The sequence below is a fragment of the Crinia signifera genome, chromosome 1, assembly GCF_055691185.1.
Source record: "Crinia signifera chromosome 1, ASM5569118v1, whole genome shotgun sequence".
NCBI lineage: Eukaryota > Metazoa > Chordata > Amphibia > Anura > Myobatrachidae > Crinia > Crinia signifera.
Genome location: NC_139217.1, coordinates 71,100,218 through 71,120,553, shown reverse-complemented (window position 1 = coordinate 71,120,553; position 20,336 = coordinate 71,100,218). Strand labels below are relative to the sequence as shown.

Here is a 20,336-nt window from a genome sequence, read left to right as displayed (position 1 = left end):
TTCTTTTTCTACGGGACTAACTATCCCTACCAACAAGCAGCTGCAGGAAATTGCACTCTAGGTGAGCGCCCCCCAGCTCTGTCCCTTAGGGCCAGTTCTAAATAACATTAAATTCATATGAATAAATATTGTGAGACCAAGCTCCAATCAAGTGTAACAGCGACAGAGGGTAAGGTGCAGCCGCGATGTGGCACAAACTGCCCCACTCCCTTCTCTTCTAAACCCTGAGGGCGATTGGGGTCATAACTGTGATATTTATCTGCGCTGTAGACATCAGCATCTATCCTTCTAGGTCACATTAAATGTTCATCTGTCCAATATAGAATGTTCTATGTAATCCCATTGCTATATTACATGTATTGGCTACTAATTATTGAAAAAAAAGTGTTTACTTTCCAGAATATAACGTTCCATATCAGTCTTGGAGATTATGCCCATCGCTCAACATTGCTGAAGCGCCTCTTTACTTTCTGTTTTGCATACTGAGCACATTAGAGATATCACATCACAAATGATTGATTGCCATTTAGCATCAAATTACTATGTAACATCTGTCAGCATGTTTATACAGCAATAAAGCGCATAGCTATGTAATTATTTAGAGGCATCTCGCACCTATCACCACTGCCGGGAGTATGCCGGTCCCATCACAACCAGTTTATGTATCTGTCAGGCAGGCCGGCGTCTGACTAGGTTGTGCTCCGCGTGCATCCGCTTCCTCTGCGAGGAGACATGTAGCCGTGTTTTTTTTATCCCCTATATTATTTCCATCAGGAATATGTCATGTTTATAGGGTACCAGTGATCTCTATAATGTTTGTATGGGGATACTTATGTGATATAAGCGGTTTTGCTGTTCCTACGGCTTCTAGAAATGAACATTGAAAGGAGACCCTTGGCGAACTTGCAATATAAATGAAGCATGAGTTCTGTATTTATTTAGATAACAGCTGTTTTGTGGGGATGTGATTTATTGCAAGGTAAAATATTGGCTGTTTGCTCTTCTCTTCCCGAGTCTCCATTTGCTGCCGCATTTAATTATGCCGCTATCAATATGTATTTAGCACAAGTGTTGTCAGTTGCCAATATAGCCTATGCCCAGCTGTATGCGCTACAGAGTAAAGCTGCATACATACGGAACAATTGGAAGGACAATGTTGGCGTTCCCGATTGATGAGAACGGCCAGTCGTTCAAATCCTTTGGTGCATTGTTAACGATGGTCTGTGATCTTCCCTGCATGCAGGAAGATCATAGCCCAATCTGTTGTGAAGTGTATCAGATTGTTCTGTGTGTACGCATGATGAACGATTTGATACACTTGTGAACAATGTCGGCATCATTCCATGTGTATGTACCCGAAGATCGCACTGTTCTTACCGTCTAACAGAAGTGGTTCCGCACCTCTTTTCTCTCTTGTACCCCTTGAGTGGGCTTTTCATTTATGAGATCCCCTCTTCTCAGTTTACGATTGTAGCCTGAGCCCAGCTGTATGCGCTGCAAAGGTAAGAGCTCACTGGTTGTATCATCTAGCACACAGTGAGGGTGATACAGACTGGCACACAAGATGGCATGGTGTACACATAACTTAGGGCCTGATTCAGGCCAGCTTGCGAGGCTGTATATGCTCGCAGCCTAGCCAATAGGAAAATGCGGTCCAACCAAATGCCTGCCCCCCCTCCCTCGAGCGAATCCCTGAATTTGCATACAAGGGGATATGTACGGGTGAAAAACATTTGAGGCTCGCTGACCATCTAATTAATTATGTCCCTGTTCCCAGATAAAAGTCAGTCGGAACTGACTTTTATCTTGGCCGGAGATGGCTGAGTTCGGGACGGGTGCTGATGTCATCAGCCGCCCGCGCTGAGCAGGCATCGACCCACCTGCATTCGCTGGGGAAAGCCCAGCGTTTTTATTGGCTCATTCATAAAATACTGGGAGTTCCCCTGCTCCAGCCCAGTGCCCGCCCCCTTCCCTTCCCTCACAATGCGACTGCCTCAGGGAGTGTGATACTCACCGGAGGCGCTCGCACAGGGGGTTTCATATTCCTGCATGCACATATACATTTGGTTGTATGTGTATATCTATCTATATATCATATCTATGTTTAGCACCACCCCTATACAAACCTTTTGTTTTGTAGCAGTCCTCATTATCAGGGTGCCCTTGCTGCAGGATGCCTTTGGCGTAAGTGATCCTTTGAAAAACAGATCAGAACACAATTGCATGTAGTTACATGTGCACGCACTGTTTAAACATAACCTACAGATGTATCCAGGCTCATCGTTGTCACGATTCAGCCACTCGTGCTTGTTTGTAGTGCCAGAATCGGTGAAGAATTGTCATGCTGCGACATCGACACTCAGTGCCATTCCTATGAGCTGCGGGAGCAAATTAAACAAATCTGTGTGGCGAAGGGATCACGTTGCAATTGGTGCGGCAATGATGAGCGTAGTTACATCTGTACGTGTGAGTGGCAATATCACTTAGTTATACCCATTAAGTCACACGTGGATATCTGTATGATTTGGAATTTCCTGAAGATATGTTTGTCTGTTCGCAAAAACTCTGCATCTGCTCCAAAGATTGAAAATCCATTGAGGAAAAAGCACTTTCACCATTTATTTAGCAACACTTACTGGGCAAAGCTAACACTCCAAAGTTTATTTAGATAAAAATTTTGGAAAGTGTTTCATTGATCATGTCTTGCTTTATAATCGCAATATATGTATTACATTTATTTTACTTCTCCTGCCACAGGGTCTCCGAGAAACCAGGCATCCATATACGTTTGTTTCTAAGGAAGGATTTAAGGAATTACTGATGGTTTCCGGAGCTGCTGAAAAAGCTTTGCCCCTCTTACCCAAACTGGCAGCGGCTTTGAAAAGTGCCCTCGTATGTATTTCTCATGGCCGCCTCTTATCTGATATAAAGACTACTTTCTCCTCTTTTGTAAATTCCTAAATGGGGCATTACCCCAAAGTGGGTTGTAGAAACTCCATTTGTGTCCACAGTAAACTATTACAGTAATGAGCCAGATCCCCTTTGCCAGATGAGTAGTATAAACATTCATTATGTTGGGGGGTGAATTGAATTGCCGGGATAATTTACTAGGGGTAAATTGACTAGGGGTATTTATCAGTTCTAGGGACAGGGTGCTGGTTTAGGATGATAGAGGAGAGCTTGTCTGGACATAGGAGCCCAGGACAGGATGGCAGAAAATAGTTTCCAGGTTAATGTGCCAGGTATGTAAGAAGAGGATGCCCTTGGAAAATATCCTTCGAACACGGTAAAATTAAAGAGGGATGTGTATCAGATCAGAATTGGTACTTGTGTATTATCTGGACGCCCGATGTTAAAATCGCATGCCTTGACTTAAGGCATGCGATGCGACGCGACCGACCCGATTTTCCCATTGGACCCAATGTTAAATTGTACCTGAGACCCGATTTTACATTGGATCCAATGTTAAATGCCCCCCAGACCAGATTTTTCATTGTATACCCACCCTGATGGCTAATAATTAGGTCAAATGCCCCCCCATTGTTAACGCCACCCCACCATCAACGCCAACCCGAAGCGTGGCGAGCGCAGCGAGCCCGTGAGGGGCGGCGCTATGCGTCTTTCGACCTCTTCATACCCCCACTATCCACGTCGGAGTGGAGTTGATTTTATATAGTGTGGCGAGCGGACGCGTATAACTTCACAGGTATACGCGTCCGCTCGCTGCGCTCGCCACACTATATATTCTCAACTCCACGCCGACGTGGATAGTAGGGGAATGAAAAGGTCGGAGGACGCGCACCGCCGCCTCTCGCGGGCTCGCTGTGCTCGCCACGCTTCAGGATGGCGTCTATCGTGGGGTGACGACGGGGCCATATATAATGTGAAATGGGTCATATTGGCCCATTTCACATTTTTCACATTTTTTTCAATGTGAGATGGACTTAATCAAGTCCATCTCATCTTGTGCCATTATAATGGCACAAGACCGACGCGATGCACACGATTTCAATGTTAAAAAATATTTTAACATTGAAGCCTATGGCAAAATCGTGGGCATCGCGCCGGGACCAATGTTAATGGTCCCGACCGACGCGATGCCCCCGATTTCGTACCTTTGCCAGCAAAATGGACCTGATTTCAAAGGAAATCGGGTCCATCGTGCGGATCGTGTACCTTAACTTAAAGGTACACGATCCCCACGATTGTGGCCGTGCTAGGAAACAAGCACCCAGTACGGAGTTTCTTTTCCTCGAACCTCAGTACATACCCGTGTGTCCGAAGTATATGCCTGTTACTGAACAAATCATCTCCAAGTTCCTTGTGATTCCCAATCCTGTATTTGAACATACTAATCATATCACCTCTCAGCCTCCGTTTCTCCAGTGAAAACATATTCAGCCTGGTTAACCTTTGTATTCTAGTGATTCGAGACCTTTTACTAGCTTAGTCGCCCTTCTCTGTACTTTTTAAGGTGTGGTGTCCAGAACTAAACACAGTATTCCAAGTGTGGTCTCTACAATGCCTTGTAAAGAGGCACTATCACATTGGCATCCCTTGAATCCATTCCCCTTTTAATGTATGCCAGTTTCCGGTTTGCTTTTGCTGCTGCACTTGAGCAGTGTGCACTTTTACCCATTTTTTCATCAATAATGACCCTCAAGTCCTTCTCTACAGCAGAGTTCCCTATAACTACTCCATTTAGCTTATAAGTAGCTTGTTTAGCCTATAAGTAGCTTTTTGTTCCCATAATGAATTACTGTACTTTACATTTATCAACGTTAAACTGCATTTTCCAATTTTCCGCCCACCTTTCCAGTTTCATTAAGTCACTTTGTAGTGTATCCTCATCCTCTCCTGAGTTAATTTCCTTACTCAATTTTGTGGCTTCTGCAAATATTGCAATTTTACTCACTATTTCACTTCCTATATCGTTAATAAATATATTGAACAAGGTGGGTCCCAATATTCAACCTTGTGGGACTCCAATTTGGACCTTACCCCAGCTGAAATGTATGCCATTTACCACCACTCTCTGTCCCTGATTGTGCAACCAGTTGTTAATCCAATTACAAATTTTATCTCCTACTCCTAAATTACCTACTTTTATTAATAACCTTTTATGAGACACCGTGTCAAAAGCTTGACACTCATCTTAGTGAATTTCTTTAGGAGGCTCTTTCTGTGCTGAAGCAAGCAGATCTTGAAAGCCATATGGCCAGTTAATATATTACAAACTTAATAAAGGATTTGCAAAGATTTACAATTATATATAGCTCTTAAAATAGTCATTTTATACCGTGTATAGCAGGGGTGTCAAACTCAAATTCATCGAGGGCCGCATCAGCAGTTTGGTCACCCTCAAAGGGCCGCTGTATAAGAATAATGCAATGACACCACAGGCTGCTCCCGCTGTATAATAATAATGCAATGACACCACAGGCTGCTCCCGCTGTATAATAATAATGCAATGACACCACAGGCTGCTCCCGCTGTATAATATAACAATAGTAATGCCATGACACAAATTATTATACAGGGGGAGCAGCCTGTGGTGTCATTGCATTATTATTATAGAGAGGGAGCAGCCTGTGGTGTCATGGCATTACTTTTATATTATACAGGGGGAGCAGCCTGTGGTGTCATTATTATTATACAGGGGGAGCAGCCTGTGGTGTCATGGCATAATGCCATGACACCACAGGCTGCTCCCCCTGTACAATAATAATGACACCACAGGCTGCTCCCCCTGTATAATATAAAAGTATTGCCATGACACCACCACCAGATATATTGTTTTTTTATGTAACTTACTGTATTTTATCCCTCAGGCTCCTTTACTGCTGCTGCGGCTCCAGTAATTTCAATTCCATTCATCGTCATGACTTCCCCACCCAGCGTCTGCCACTGCCTCGATAAGAGGGAACAGGCTGCCGGGCCCTCCTCCACGTAGCCATGGAGGCAGGCGGCCATGTTCCTGTGGCCGCAGACATCTTAAAAGACCACAGGAACATGGCCGCCGGCAGTGCAAAAAAAAACCTCTCAAAAAATATTTCATAAAAGGTGAAGGCTGGCAGCTGCTGCGCGGGCCACATGACGAGGTCTGTCGGGCCGGATTTGGCCCGCGGGCCTTGTGTTTGACACCCGTGGTGTATAGTATAGGTAGACTCCTTTTACATGTAACTCTTGTGTTTTTGACTCTTAGATACATGCCGATGGTGATGTCTTTGAAAGAGGTCTCAGTGGTTTAGTACAGTTAAGTACTGTTGTGGGACCACCACTTAACATTCACCTTAAGAATCTACTAACCAGTGTAAGTAAAGGAAGGACCTTACTAAAAGTTTCTCCCACATTTTAAAGGTTAACAAAAAAAAGGCATGGTAAATGTTAGTACATAATCTACAAGGGTATGGAATACAGTTTATTTTCAGATGGTGGCCTTCATTCGTGATACACATAAGTAGTCTATTTCTGAAGTTTCACATCACTGTGCCAGTCCTTACCGGCGTTATCGCTGTCATTTCTTGCCAACGCTTCCTTTCATCTCTCTAGCTAAGTTATCCACCAGAATTTTCGTTACTGGGCATAAGACATTCCTCATCAGCCTCTACACAGCCACAGCTAAAGGGCCCCTACACTTGTGAGATTTTGTGAGATTTGACCCAATTCAGGTGGATTGAGTCAATTTATCTGACAAAATCAGATGTGCCTGTCTGACAAAATCTTATGTGCCTGACGTGTAGGACACAATGCTCAATCCTGTGCCATTGGGTATAACCAAGAGATTGATCCTCCTGCACATATGATAAATCTCGAGTCAATCAGGTCCAATTTGTTGAACAATAAGTTGAACAAGTGTAAGGGGGCCTTTAGATCCACAAACATCAGAAAATGCTAGATGTACTCATATTTTGAATAGCATTTACAAAAACCTTTTTTGTTAACCTTTAAACCTATGGGAGGTTTTTTTGGCTCTCCTTGTATAGCTTCCCTTCCTTTTGGCATTGTATCTGATTTTTTATTTTTTTTTTATATTCCATTGAGTTAACATTTAAGAAAATGTTTTATTTGCATGTACTGTATAGCCATGATCATAGGCTGAATGCTTGTACGCTGTCACAAGTTACTGGCGAATTTGGACAATATAACACCCAACGATAGTCATGGCCGCTGAGAGGGGGACGGGTACTAATAACCCAGACCCGGGCTTGCTGGAGGGGCCCCTGGTCTGACCCCCCCTTCCCTCTCCGTCCCTCCTGGGCAGCAGCACACACCTACAGCATGTGCTGTGCTGACAGCAGGCTCAGCATGACCGTCTCACTGACAGCATGAGAGCTCATGCTGAGCCTGCTGTCAGCACAGCACATGCTGTAGGTGTGTGCTGCTGCTGAGGGGGGCCACAATAACACTCCCCACTCGACTTCAGAGTGTTTTTTCACCCCCTTAAACATTTTTGACCTCATCGCCGGATGTGGCCATACCTCCCGTGGTTAGGCCACGCCCTGAAATTTTAACGGGGCCCGGCATACCTCTTGAATGCCGTGATGATAGTTTGCGGATTGAGATAATTAAGATGGAATTTAGTGGTGCAGATACATAAATATTAGGGATCCATGCTCTGCGCAAAGCCAGTATATATAATTTTACTGGCAGGATAGGCTCCACATTGGTTATTATTATTATTATTATAATTTTATTTATAAGGCGCCACAAGTGTTTCGCAGCGCCGTACAAAGGAACAATACAGGGAGACAAAACTTGGCATAACCTTGAATAAATAACAAAAATACAGTACAAATAAAGAGCCCCACAGATCAATACACATTACAGCTTAAATGTAAGTAGTGAGGACCCAATCAACATACAACTAGAGGCTTGAGGCCAATGATGGAGATGAGTATGAAGATGGTCACTGAGTGTTGCAGTAAAGGAGAGCTGTGAGTGAAATGTGAAGAGAAGTGGGCTTTGACAACAGGAGGGAAGAGGGCCCTACTCGGAGGAGCTTACAATCTAGTAGGAAGGGGAGACAGACAGATTACAAGAGGTGCAAGCGAGGGGGTGGTGGTTAGATAGCAGGATGTAAACAGGCAAGGGGACGGAGAACCAGCTGGTTTATGCAGTGGAAGGGTACGCTTTGATGAATAGGTGAGTTTTCAGTGCCCGTTTGAAGCTTTGCAAGGTCGGGGAGAGTCTAATGGAGCGAGGGAGTGCGTTCCACTGAAGGGGTGCAGCACGGGCAAAGTCCTGTACTCTAGCATGGGAAGCAGTGATCAGGGTGGAGGAGAGACGACAGTCGTCAGCTGACCGTAGAGGGCGGGAGGGTGTATGAATGGAGATGAGGTTAGAGATATATGGAGCAATGGAATTAGAGATGGCCCTGTATGTGAGTGTGAGGTGTTTGAAGAGGATTCTGTAGGGGAATGGAAGCCAGTGCAGATTTTGTTGAAGGGGAGTAGCAGAGTTAAGGCCCCCATACACTAGCCGATTTTGGTCAGATTTCAGCCAGATCAGTCGGATCTGGCCGAAATCGGACCAAAATCGGCTAGTTTTGATGTCCCCTCAGATCCGATGCGCGGTCCCGTGCGCATCGGATCTGCGTCGGGTGGTCGGACCTGCTGCACGTCCGACCACCCGACTTGGGACCTAGTGGGGCGGCGCGGCGGTGGAGGGAGCAGGAGGGGCTGGGGACGGTGCGGGGGACACGTCTGTGTCCCCCGCTGCTGGGGACAGCGTCTGTGCGGCGAGAAGGTAGAGGGAGCAGGGGGGGCTGGGGACGCTGCGGGGGACACGTCTGTGTCCCCCGCTGCTGGGGACAGCGTCTGTGCGGCGAGAAGGTAGAGGGAGCAGGGGGGGCTGGAGACGCTGCGGGGGACACAGGCTGCATAGAGCTGGGCAGGGGGAGCCGGCCGGGAGCTGTCAGTAATGAATAAAAAAAAAAAGCCCATACAATGAATGGGCGGCCTGTGATTGGCTGAGCGCTCTCTCAGCCAGTCAGCAATTGGCTGAGAGAGCGCTCAGCAGCCAATCACAGGCTGCCCATTCATTGTATGGGCTTTTTTTTTTTATTCATTACTGACAGCTCCCGGCCGGCTCCCCCTGCCCGGCTCTATGCAGCCTGTGTCCCCCGCAGCGTCTCCAGCCCCCCCTGCTCCCTCTACCTTCTCGCCGCACAGACGCTGTCCCCAGCAGCGTCCCCAGCCCCCCTGCTCCCACCAGCTCCCACCTCTTAGCCCCCCCCCCCCCCCTGCTCCCCGGGTTTTTTACATGTGATAAATCGAGACGATATATCACATGTAAAAAATGGCACATCAAGTGCCAATCTAATCAAGCTCCCCCGGGGAGCAGCCGGGGAAGCTCAGGGGGAAGTCGGGGGCGACTTGTCCTAAGGACAAGTCGCCCTAGTGTATGGGAGCCTTTAGAGCGGCGGGAGAGGAAGATAAGCCTGGCTGCAGCATTGAGGACAGATTGGAGAGGAGCTAGTTGGGATTGAGCGAGGCCAGTGAGAAGAGCATTACAGTAGTCAAGCCGTGAGATGACTAATGAGTGGATGATCAGCTTAGTTGCACTCTGTGAGAGAAAGGGCCTGATGCGAGCAATGTTGCGTAACTGGAACCGGCAAGAATGGGCCAGGGCTTGGATGTGGGGTGCAAAGGAGAGGGAGGAGTCAAGAGTGACACCCAGGCAGCGGAGTTGGGGAACAGGGGAGATGATGGTGTTGTTAACAGTGATAGAGATATTAGTAGGGGGCATAGCTCTGGGTGGGGGAAAGATAATAAGTTCGGTTTTGTCCATATTCAGCTTCAGAAATCGCTCAGACATCCAGGTAGAGATGGCAGCGAGGCAGTTGGAAACTTGAGAGAAAACAGTGGGGGACAGATCAGGAGAGGAGAGGTAGATTTGGGTGTCATCTGCATAGAGGTGATATTGGAAGCCAAAGGAGTTAATGAGTGCACCCAGAGAGGAGGTGTACAGAGAGAACAGAATGGGGCCAAGGACGGAGCCCTGAGGGACCCCGACAGGAAGGATAGAAGGTGGTGAGGTAGAGCCAGAGGCAGAGACTGAGAAGGAACGGTTGAAGAGGTAAGAGGAAAACCAGTTGAAGACTGTGCTAGAGAGGCCAATGTTTTGGAGTGTGTGGAGGAGGAGAGGGTGATCCACAGTGTCAAAGGCAGCAGATAGGTCCAAAAGGATAAGCAGGGAGAAGTGACCCTTGGATTTGGCTGACAGCAGGTCATTGGTGACTTTCACTAGGGCAGTCTCAGTGGAGTGAAGTGGGTGAAAGCCAGATTGAAGGGGATCTAGGATGGAGTGGTCAGACAGGTAGCTGGTGAGACGCCTGTAAACCAGCCGTTCTAGTATTTTAGAGGTAAATGGGAGAAGAGAGATAGGGCGGTAGCTTGTGGGAGATAAAGGGTCCAGGTTAGGTTTTTTAAGAATAGGCGAGACCAGAGCGTGTTTGAAGGGTGAGGGAAAGATGCCAGTAGAAAGAGATAGGTTAAAGAGGTGAGCAAGGTGGGAGCAGCCAGTGGGGGAGAGGGAACTGAGGAGACGGGAGGGGAGAGGGTCCAAGGGACAGGTAGAGGGGGGAGAGGATGAGATGAGGGAGCGGACTTCCTCAGCTGTAGTAGGGCAGAAGGATGACAGAGTGGGGTAGTTGGTAGGGGAGGATGATTGGGGTGGGTGGGCAGCAGAGGGGGTATGGAAGGAGATATCATGTCGGATTACCTCAATTTTAGAGAGGAAGAAGGAGGCAAAGTCAGTGGCAGTGAGGGATGAAGGGAGGAGGGGTGGTGCAGGGCAAAGTAGAGTGTTGAAAGTATCAAAGAGATGTCGAGGATTGGAGGAATGGGAAGAGATGAGAGATTTGAAGAAAGATTGATTGTAGGATGAACTTTGTTGAGACATTAATGTTTTGCACTGCAACCCCCTCCAGTTTGTGTGGTCACATTATGTCAGTGCACTTCTTTGATATCATTACAAAATTTAGAGCATTTGAATTATGTGACGCTGAAATCTGTAGACTATCGGTAATATTATAGAAATGTCATATTAAGTTCTATGGGCCAGATGTATAAAGATTGAAAAAGTGATCAAATGGAGAGTGATAAACTACCAGCCAATCAGCTCCTACCTGTCATGTCACAGGCTGGGTTTGAAATATAACAGGTAGGAGCTGATTGGCTGGTTGTTTATCACTCTCCACTTTATTACTTTTTTGAAGCTTGATACATCTGGCCCTATATTTGTTAGGAGTATCTGTTAATACAATTAATTGCTCCCTTTTTGTCAGCTTTCCAAAAGATTAATGGATAAAAAATATAAAGATGCCGTCACAACTGCTTTACAGAGCTTGGAACAACATGGAGGGAAGGTAACTATGTTTTATACTTCATGTGACATAAAAGCAAGGGACAAGTTGTATTAATACCTCCAGTCAGACCTATAGCGATACTGTAACCGCTATCCCCCTCACTAGCAGAGGAGACCGAGTCCAGCACACCAGCCTTACACGAGGTTCTCACCTCCCTGCAGCCAGTGTTCATGTCAGAGAAAGCAATAAAGTTTTTAATTCAATTATTGCAAGTGGCTCCTATTCCAGGTCAGACACAACATGGCCAGATCTATTTTTCCAGGGAATAGTGAGTTTTGGAACAGGAACTGGGCTGTAACCTTTCTGATTCGTTAGAGTGTTGTGGGAGATCCATGGGTGTGTATGAACAGCTCTGTGCGATTCTGAGGGTATAAACAACAATAAAAGGTAAAGCAGCGCTGTAAATTACAATGAAAAATTTATTGTACACAATAATAAAAACATAAATTATATATTAAAATGAACCATTGGCATGTGCAAATTTCAAGTAATGATGTATTGGTGGACCCAATAATTATAATCACCAATTTGGAGGTAGAATTTGACCTGCTCTGATCCTTGGAGAGAATTGGAAAGTCCTTATTTGCCACTTGGTGGTATCCTGAAGGTGTTAGCATGGACTACAACTGATGGCAACGATGGAATTAGCCTATCAGGAGTCCCACTACTGCGAGTGGTCAGGTGTCCAACTGTACTTTGTGTGGCTTGAGACTTTCAAGATGGTGGAGGTCCGATCAGGTAAATAAGCAGGTGGGGCAGTCCTTTGGAAATAAAGGGTAAAAGTCCTCAGGTGATTGGGGTCCAAGAATAGGGTGGTCACCAACGCGTTTCGCAGTACCAACTGACTGCTTTGTCAAGGTGTCCATTATGGTCTGTGGGTGCCATTTTTATACCTGGCTTCCCTAAGGTTCATTTGCATACCAAATTGGTTCAGTGTTATACAAAGTATAAAAAACATAAAATAAACCTACTCGGAGACAGTAAGGGTATTTACTTATATAAAATATATAACTCATAATGCAATTTGATGTTTATAACAATAAAAAAACCAAGAATAAAATATAATGACAGTAATATTACTTCCGGGTCATTTCCTTTCTCTAGGCAAAATTACATCACTTCCGGGTCGGGTTTTTCTATACCATCAGTAATTATATATATCCAGTGTATTTACACATTTATAAAACACTCGTTTAGAGAGGGTGATTGGGGGTAGTGGCCCCGCTTATAAGGATTTCTCCCGATCGCACACAAAAATCACCCTCTCTAAACGAGTGTTTTATAAATGTGTAAATACACTGGATATACAAAGTGTGCGATCGGGAGAAATCCTTATAAGCGGGGCCACTACCCCCAATCACCCTCTCTAAACGAGTGTCTTATAAATGTGTAAATACACTGGATATATATAATTACTGATGGTATAGAAAAACCCGACCCGGAAGTGATGTAATTTTGCCTAGAGAAAGGAAATGACCCGGAAGTAATATTACTGTCATTATATTTTATTCTTGGTTTTTTTATTGTTATAAACATCAAATTGCATTATGAGTTATATATTTTATATAAGTAAATACCCTTACTGTCTCCGAGTAGGTTTATTTTATGTTTTTTATACTTTGTATAACACTGAACCAATTTGGTATGCAAATGAACCTTAGGGAAGCCAGGTATAAAAATGGCACCCACAGACCATAATGGACACCTTGACAAAGCAGTCAGTTGGTACTGCGAAACGCGTTGGTGACCACCCTATTCTTGGACCCCAATCACCTGAGGACTTTTACCCTTTATTTCCAAAGGACTGCCCCACCTGCTTATTTACCTGATCGGACCTCCACCATCTTGAAAGTCTCAAGCCACACAAAGTACAGTTGGACACCTGACCACTCGCAGTAGTGGGACTCCTGATAGGCTAATTCCATCGTTGCCATCAGTTGTAGTCCATGCTAACACCTTCAGGATACCACCAAGTGGCAAATAAGGACTTTCCAATTCTCTCCAAGGATCAGAGCAGGTCAAATTCTACCTCCAAATTGGTGATTATAATTATTGGGTCCACCAATACATCATTACTTGAAATTTGCACATGCCAATGGTTCATTTTAATATATAATTTATGTTTTTATTATTGTGTACAATAAATTTTTCATTGTAATTTACAGCGCTGCTTTACCTTTTATTGTTGTTTTTTCTTGTATAATTGGGAGCTGACTACTCCCGTAAGCAGCTGCTGTGTTGATTAAACCACTCTTGGTAGGCGCTCCATACCAACCCAGGTTGGCTTTGTTGTTCAGCGATTCTGAGGGTATGCCTGTTTCTGGAGGATCTCTTGTACCTGGCCTGGTGCTGGTACAAGGGCTGATACTCTTTATGACTGTTACGGCAACCATTGTATAATCCATGGGCAGCACGGGTTTTCTCTTGCAAACGCACAAACCCGGGCATATGGACATCGCACTTCAATGTATGGGCAGGATTAGTCTTGATTTTTCTCAGGTTATTTAGGGATAAATGTGCCTTAGGTTTAACGCCCTTTTTGCAAAAAATGGGGCAGATGTATTAAGCCTTAACAAGAGATAAATCCAAGGGTAACAAAGAGAGATAAACGTCCAGCCAATCAGCTCCTTACTGACTTTTTTCAAACACAGCCTGTAACATGGCAGTTAGCAGGTGATTGGCTGAACGTTTATCTCTCCATCACCCTTGCATTTATCTCTTGTTAACCCCTTCCTGACACAGCCAGTTTTTGCCTTCCTGACAGAGCCCTTTTTTTCAAATCTGACATGTATCACTTAAGTGGGTATAACTTTTTTTTGCTTTTACTTATCCCAGTGATTTTGAGATTGTTTTCTCGTGACACATTGTACTTCAAGTTAGTGGTAAATTTTGGTCGATACAGTCTGTGTTTTTTTGTGAAAAATACCAAAATGTCGTAAAAAAATGGAAAATTTTGCGATTTGCAAAATGTTAAATTTTCTGCTTGTGAGACAAATAATCTTACCACTCAAAATAGTTAATAACTAACATAGACCATATGTATACTTTATGTTGCCATCATTATTTCAACCTCATTTTCATTTTTTTGGACACTAGGAGGCTTAAAATATGAATAGCAAATTCTCAAATTTTCAAGAAAATTTCAAACACTGATTTTTTTAGGGACCAGTTCAGTTCTGATGTGACTTTGAGGGACTTGTATGTGAGACACCCCCATAAATGATGCCATTTCAAAAACTGCACCCCTCACAGTATTCAAAACAGCATTTTGGAAGTTTGTTAACCCTTTAGGTGTTTTACAGGAATTAAAACAAAGTGTAGGTGAAATTTCAAAATTTCATTTTTTTTGCAGAGTTTCAATTTTAATACATTTTTCTAACGAATACAGTAGATTTTACTAGAGAAATGTGACTAAAAATTGATTCCCCCAATTCTTTGGTTTTCATAAATATCCTATATGTGGCCCTAGTGTGCACGGTGACCAAACCACAGGCTTCATAATAGAAGGAGCACCTACTTGATTTTGGAGCCTCCTTTTTATGAGATTATTTTTTAGGCACCATGTAGGTTTCTAGGCACCATAAGATGCTAAAAGTTAGGAACCCCCCCACAAGTGACCCCATTTTGCAAACTACACCCTTCAGGGAATTCATCTAGGGGTATAGTGTACATTTCAAACCCCCAGGGGTTTCACCAATTGTGGTACAACTGGGCAGTGAAAATAAAAAAAAATAATTTTTCATTTTCACAGCTCAGTTGTATCAAAATTGGTGAAACCCCTGGGGGTTTGAAATGTACACTATACCCCTTGATGAATTCCCTGAAGGGTGTAGTTTGCAAAATGGGGTGACTTGTGGGGGGGTTCCACTGTATTGGTGCAACATAGCACCCACCATTCATTCCACCAAAATCTGTGCTGCAAAATCCAAAAATCACTCCTTCCCTTCTGAGTCCTGCCATGCACCCAACTGGTATTTTTTGGTCACATGTGAGGCATTGCCGTACTCGGGAGAAATTGGGGCACAGATTTTGGGGTGCTTTGTCTCCTTCATTCCTTGTGAAAATGAAAAATTTTGAGCCAGATCTGCATTTTTGTGTAAAAAAATGTAATTTTTTACAGAAAAATGCAGTTCTGGCTCAAAATTTTTCATTTTCACAAGGAATGAAGGATACAAAGCACCCCAAAATCTGTGCCCCAATTTCTCCCGAGTACGGCAATGCCTCACATGTGACCAAAAAATACCAGTTGGGTGCATGGCAGGACTCAGAAGGGAAGGAGTGATATTTGGTGGTGGAATGAATGGTGGGTGCTATGTCGCATTAGCAAGACCCCCGAAGCACCAATACAGTGGAACCCCCCCACAAGTGACCCCATTTTGGTCACCAGCTTTGGGAGGGGGGCTGGCGCTGCGGCTGGCGGGGGGGTGGGAGGGGTGCTGGCGCTGCGGCAGCCGGGTGGGTGGGAGTGAGGGGGGCTGCCGGGTGGGAGGGGGGGGGGGCTGGCGATCGGTGGTGATCGGTGCTGTACTTAACAGCACCGATCACCACCGATCACTGTGTTACCGAGCGGCTTAGCCGCCGGTAACACAGAAAACGCTGCAATTGGCTGTTCACATTTGAACAGCCAATCGCAGCGATCGCCGCGAGGGGGGATGTCTGCTGTCAGGGACAGCAGACATCTCCAAACTGTCACCGCGTCTATAGACGCGGTGACAGTTTAAAACCATGACGTATATATACGTCTTCGGTCGGGAAGTACCTCCCGACCATGACGTATATATACGTCATATGTCGGGAATATCTTTCTATATATATATATATATATATATATATATATATATATATATATATATATATATATATATATATATATATATATATATATATATATATATATATATATATATATATATATATATATATATATATATATACACATATATCTGTCTATATATATATATATATATATATATATATATATATATATATACATATATATATATATGTGTGTGTATATATATATATATACATATATACACATACATATATGTGTGTATATATATATATATACACATACACACATATATATATATATATATATATATATATATATATATTTATATATATATATTTCAGTGCCTTTTTTTTATTTTTTTAACTCATTGCTGGGGTGGGAGGGGGGAAGCGCTGCGTGCGCTGAGGCTCCGTGCTGCTGCTGCTGCCGGGGGACCTGGCGTGCTGCTGCTGCTGCCGGGGGACCTGAGGGAGCTGCCGGGTGAGTGCCGGGTGGGTGGGAGGGGGGTGCTGCTCATCGGTGGTGATCGGTGCTGCACCGATCACCACCGTTTTCTGTGTTACCGAGCGGCTTAGCCGCCGGTAACACAGGAAACGCTGTGAATGGCTGTTCAGATTTGAACAGCCAATCACAGCGATCGCCGACCGGGGGGGGCACCCCTGCCCCCCCTGGGCGGCGAGGGGGGATGTCTGCTGTCAGGGACAGCAGACATCTCCTAACTGTCACCGCGTCTATAGACGCAGTGACAGTTACAAGCCATGACGTACATGTACGTCAAATGTCGGGAAGTACTTCCCGACCATGACGTACATGTACGTCAAATGTCGGGAAGGGGTTAAGGCTTAATACATCTGTTCCTATGTTCCTTTTTCAGTTGTGTGGTTTCGTATTTTATTTTAAATATATGACTTTGCAGTTTGTTAATTTTTTAACTTTATTTATTTCCATCAAAAGGAAAGCCTGGGGATAATCAAATCAAAAATTCCAACATACTGCTCTATATACAGCTGATATCCATCCTATATCTGTTATCAAAGTGGATTTTTATTTACACTTACGACTTCTTGTTGGGCTGAAGATTTCATATGGGGACTTGGAACCTAGACGCCACCCTAAATCCTGATGGAGGCACTCTCCAGTCTACATGACTTATTCTTTAGCTTCTCACTGTTTGTAACAAATTTATATTTTCTGCATAATTATTGTGAAAGGGACTTTGTTCAAAATCACTGCTGCAAATGCATTACACTGTAAACGCCTTTAGCAGTATGGAACCAAAGTATAAGCCATTGTACCGCTATGTATGAGAGACATGGCGAATAGAGTCAGAGGAACCTCTGTAATCATCTTTGTGTCCTGCCACATGGCAATCTTTCTATGGAGTTTTTTCCCCCTAACTTTATGATGACTTCATTTCCAAGTAGGGAACCATGGGTAAGAATGTGTTTTTTGCTCTGGAAATCGACTGAAAACAACATTATACCGGTACATCCACTATAAAGTTGAAATTGCTGGGAACATTAGTCGTCATTTTCCTCAGTGGATTCTTGGAATGGAAATGGAATCTGATAGAATCTTGTTGAAAGATCCATCAAGGTTCACTGGATAAATAAACGCATTTACTGCAGCTCTCTCCATGAGTAACATATTTGCTCCCTACTCATTTGTTCAGCTGAGGCCCCGCCTTCATCTTCAGTACCGTTTCCTGATTGTTTGAAGGAAAAAAATATATATAGCGGTCTTGAGAGTTTACTCAACCAATCCATACAATGCAATCCTTCACAGCAAGACTAGCCAGTATTCCTTCACTCAGTGTTTGCCATGTCTCATGCTAAATTTTCGCAAAGGTTATAAACGATGTTTTAAAAGTAAATATAAAACTATTGTCATGGATTTTCAAAGGCACACAATATTTATTCACAAACAAGCAAAAATGATTAAAATAATATGCAATGATGGACAGTCATAGACAGGGATCTATGACCATATGGTTTTATATTCACTTTTTAAACCTCGTTTATAACCTTTGCACCAATTTATACATTTTTTCCCCCACAAGTATCTTCTTAGAGTTGGCGTTCCTCTTCCTTGTTGTATAGAGGCAGCATTGTGTTTTAATTTAAGTGTTCATCCCTTTAGAACAACCACCTTGTACAGGTGTTTCAGTCATATTATATAACCTTAGATAATGACTTTGGTTTAGGTATTTGATTGGGAACATTTGCAAGAAGTGTGTAAGGCTGGTAACTATGGGGGTTATTCTGGTTCACTCCTTCTGGCAAATTCCTTCTTAAATGGACAAAACCCATGTGCAGAGAGAATTAGACTTGGGTGAGTTATTTTGTTCTGTGCAGGGTAAATACTGACTGCTTTATTTTTACACTGCAATATAGATCTCACTTTGAAGTAAAACCCCACCCAAATCTAATTCTCTCTGCACAAGTAACCTCTACCCCACCTGCAGTGCACATGATTTTTGTCCATCTAAGAAGGAATTTGCCAGAAGGAGTGAACCAGAATAATCCCCTTGGCAGGGGTTGTAACACAGGTTACATGGTAGTGTGGAAACACCATATTTCCGATACCCAGACTTTATGTTGACATACATAAGGTCGACATAAGGGTTGACACAGCATATAGTCGATATGAAAAGTGTTAATAAATTATAGAAATCATGAAAAACTCATGTTACCATCCACTTGGGCTACGATTGGAAAGAATAAGCACGGTGAGCAAAATGGTACACTAATTGGAAGCCTGTGTGATGTCAGATAACAATTGACACCCCATAAACCTAAAGAAAAAAAAAATGTGATCTTTTCCCGTGTCAACTATTGTCATGTTGACCTTTTGTTTGTGTCAACCTTTTTTCCCATATCGACATTGTTATGCATGTTGACATTTTGGGGTCGACCTAGGCACCGTCAATGTAATAACTTCCTTCTCTGTGAACCACACCCACATTTTCCGCAGCAGGATAATGTAAATGCTGTCAGTCCCAGTGACCTGTGGTCATTATCTCTCCCGAGTATTTGTAGAGAAATATGTGACATGTGATCCCAGCATAGGTTCTGCACTGGCAGGCTTAGTGCTGGCAGAGGTGCGTCTGACAAAATGTGACACTGGGAGATAAATATAGAAGAGCGCCGCCGTGTCATTTGCATAACTGCACATATTTGTCAGCCAAGCACAAAGCCCGGTCTACTGACTCAGGGAAAACCGTGTTTGGTTGAGCTTGTTCTTCGTCTGCATTAAGCTTTATAAAAATACCATTTGAATACAGAAAACCTAGTTAGTACACTGCACTGACAGTCTGCACACCGCATTAGATATACATGTAGACAAATTATGTTACCCATTCACTTATGCGATCGGATTCGATGTGACATCAAAGTGCAATGTCCATCGAACCCGATCGCATTTTGTGGTGCAAAAAGTGCCCCCTTACAGCACCCAATGTTGCATGCCATGTTGAGATGGCACATCGGGTGCTGGAACAGGGCGGGCAGAGTGCGGTGTTGTAGCGTAGCGCTAGAAGTATCGCTAGCGGGGGTCAGTGGTGGCGGCAGAAGTGTTTTAAAACACTGGGCAGCCCTCGGATTGGCTGAGGTAGCTCAGCCAATCCGAGGGCTGCCTAGTGTTTTAAACACTTCTGCCGCCGCCGCCCGCTAGCTTTACTGTGGCAGGAGAAATGTTTAAAACACTGGGCAGCCCTCTGATTAGCTGAGCTATCTCAGCCAATCAGAGGGCTGCTCAGTGTTTTAAAAATTCTGCCGCCACCACTGACCCCCGCTGCCTGCTAGCGCTACAATGCCGCCCTCTCCCACGCCACCAGCGGTCCCTCTGGCCCCCTCTCCCCAAACCCCACCCCGCTGAAAGCGTTCCCTCTGCCCCCCACCCGCGGATTGCATTCGAGCGATTGCATGTGGTTAAAAACCACACGCAAATGCTACTGCAATTCTATAGATATTATGTGCAGCACATAAGATCTATCGACGTGATACCTTGCCTTTCTTCTTCAGAACAGTTCTCGTATTCATCTTCGTGAACAAAGGTTCATCACCTGCTCATGCCCACGACCAAATCGTGGTGTAATAAATAAAACAAAAAGTAAAAGGCTCTTTGTGCTATAACTTTTATTTGGATGGTAACATATTATCCAAAGAACCA

The 20,336-nt window shown here is 44.1% G+C and overlaps 1 protein-coding gene across 1 annotated transcript in view; it reads left to right on the top strand.

The window, feature by feature from the left end:
* PACRGL (parkin coregulated like) overlaps nt 1-19,778 on the top strand; it is a 51,557-nt gene extending 31,779 nt beyond the window's left edge. The window contains exons 5-8 of the mRNA XM_083161414.1: nt 2,758-2,892; nt 6,206-6,313; nt 11,291-11,371; nt 17,121-19,778. Of these exons, the coding sequence (XP_083017540.1) occupies nt 2,758-2,892; nt 6,206-6,313; nt 11,291-11,371; nt 17,121-17,177 (381 nt within the window). The 3' untranslated portion in view covers nt 17,178-19,778. The remainder of the gene's footprint in view (nt 1-2,757; nt 2,893-6,205; nt 6,314-11,290; nt 11,372-17,120) is intronic.
* The last annotated feature ends 558 nt before the right edge of the window (nt 19,779-20,336 follow it).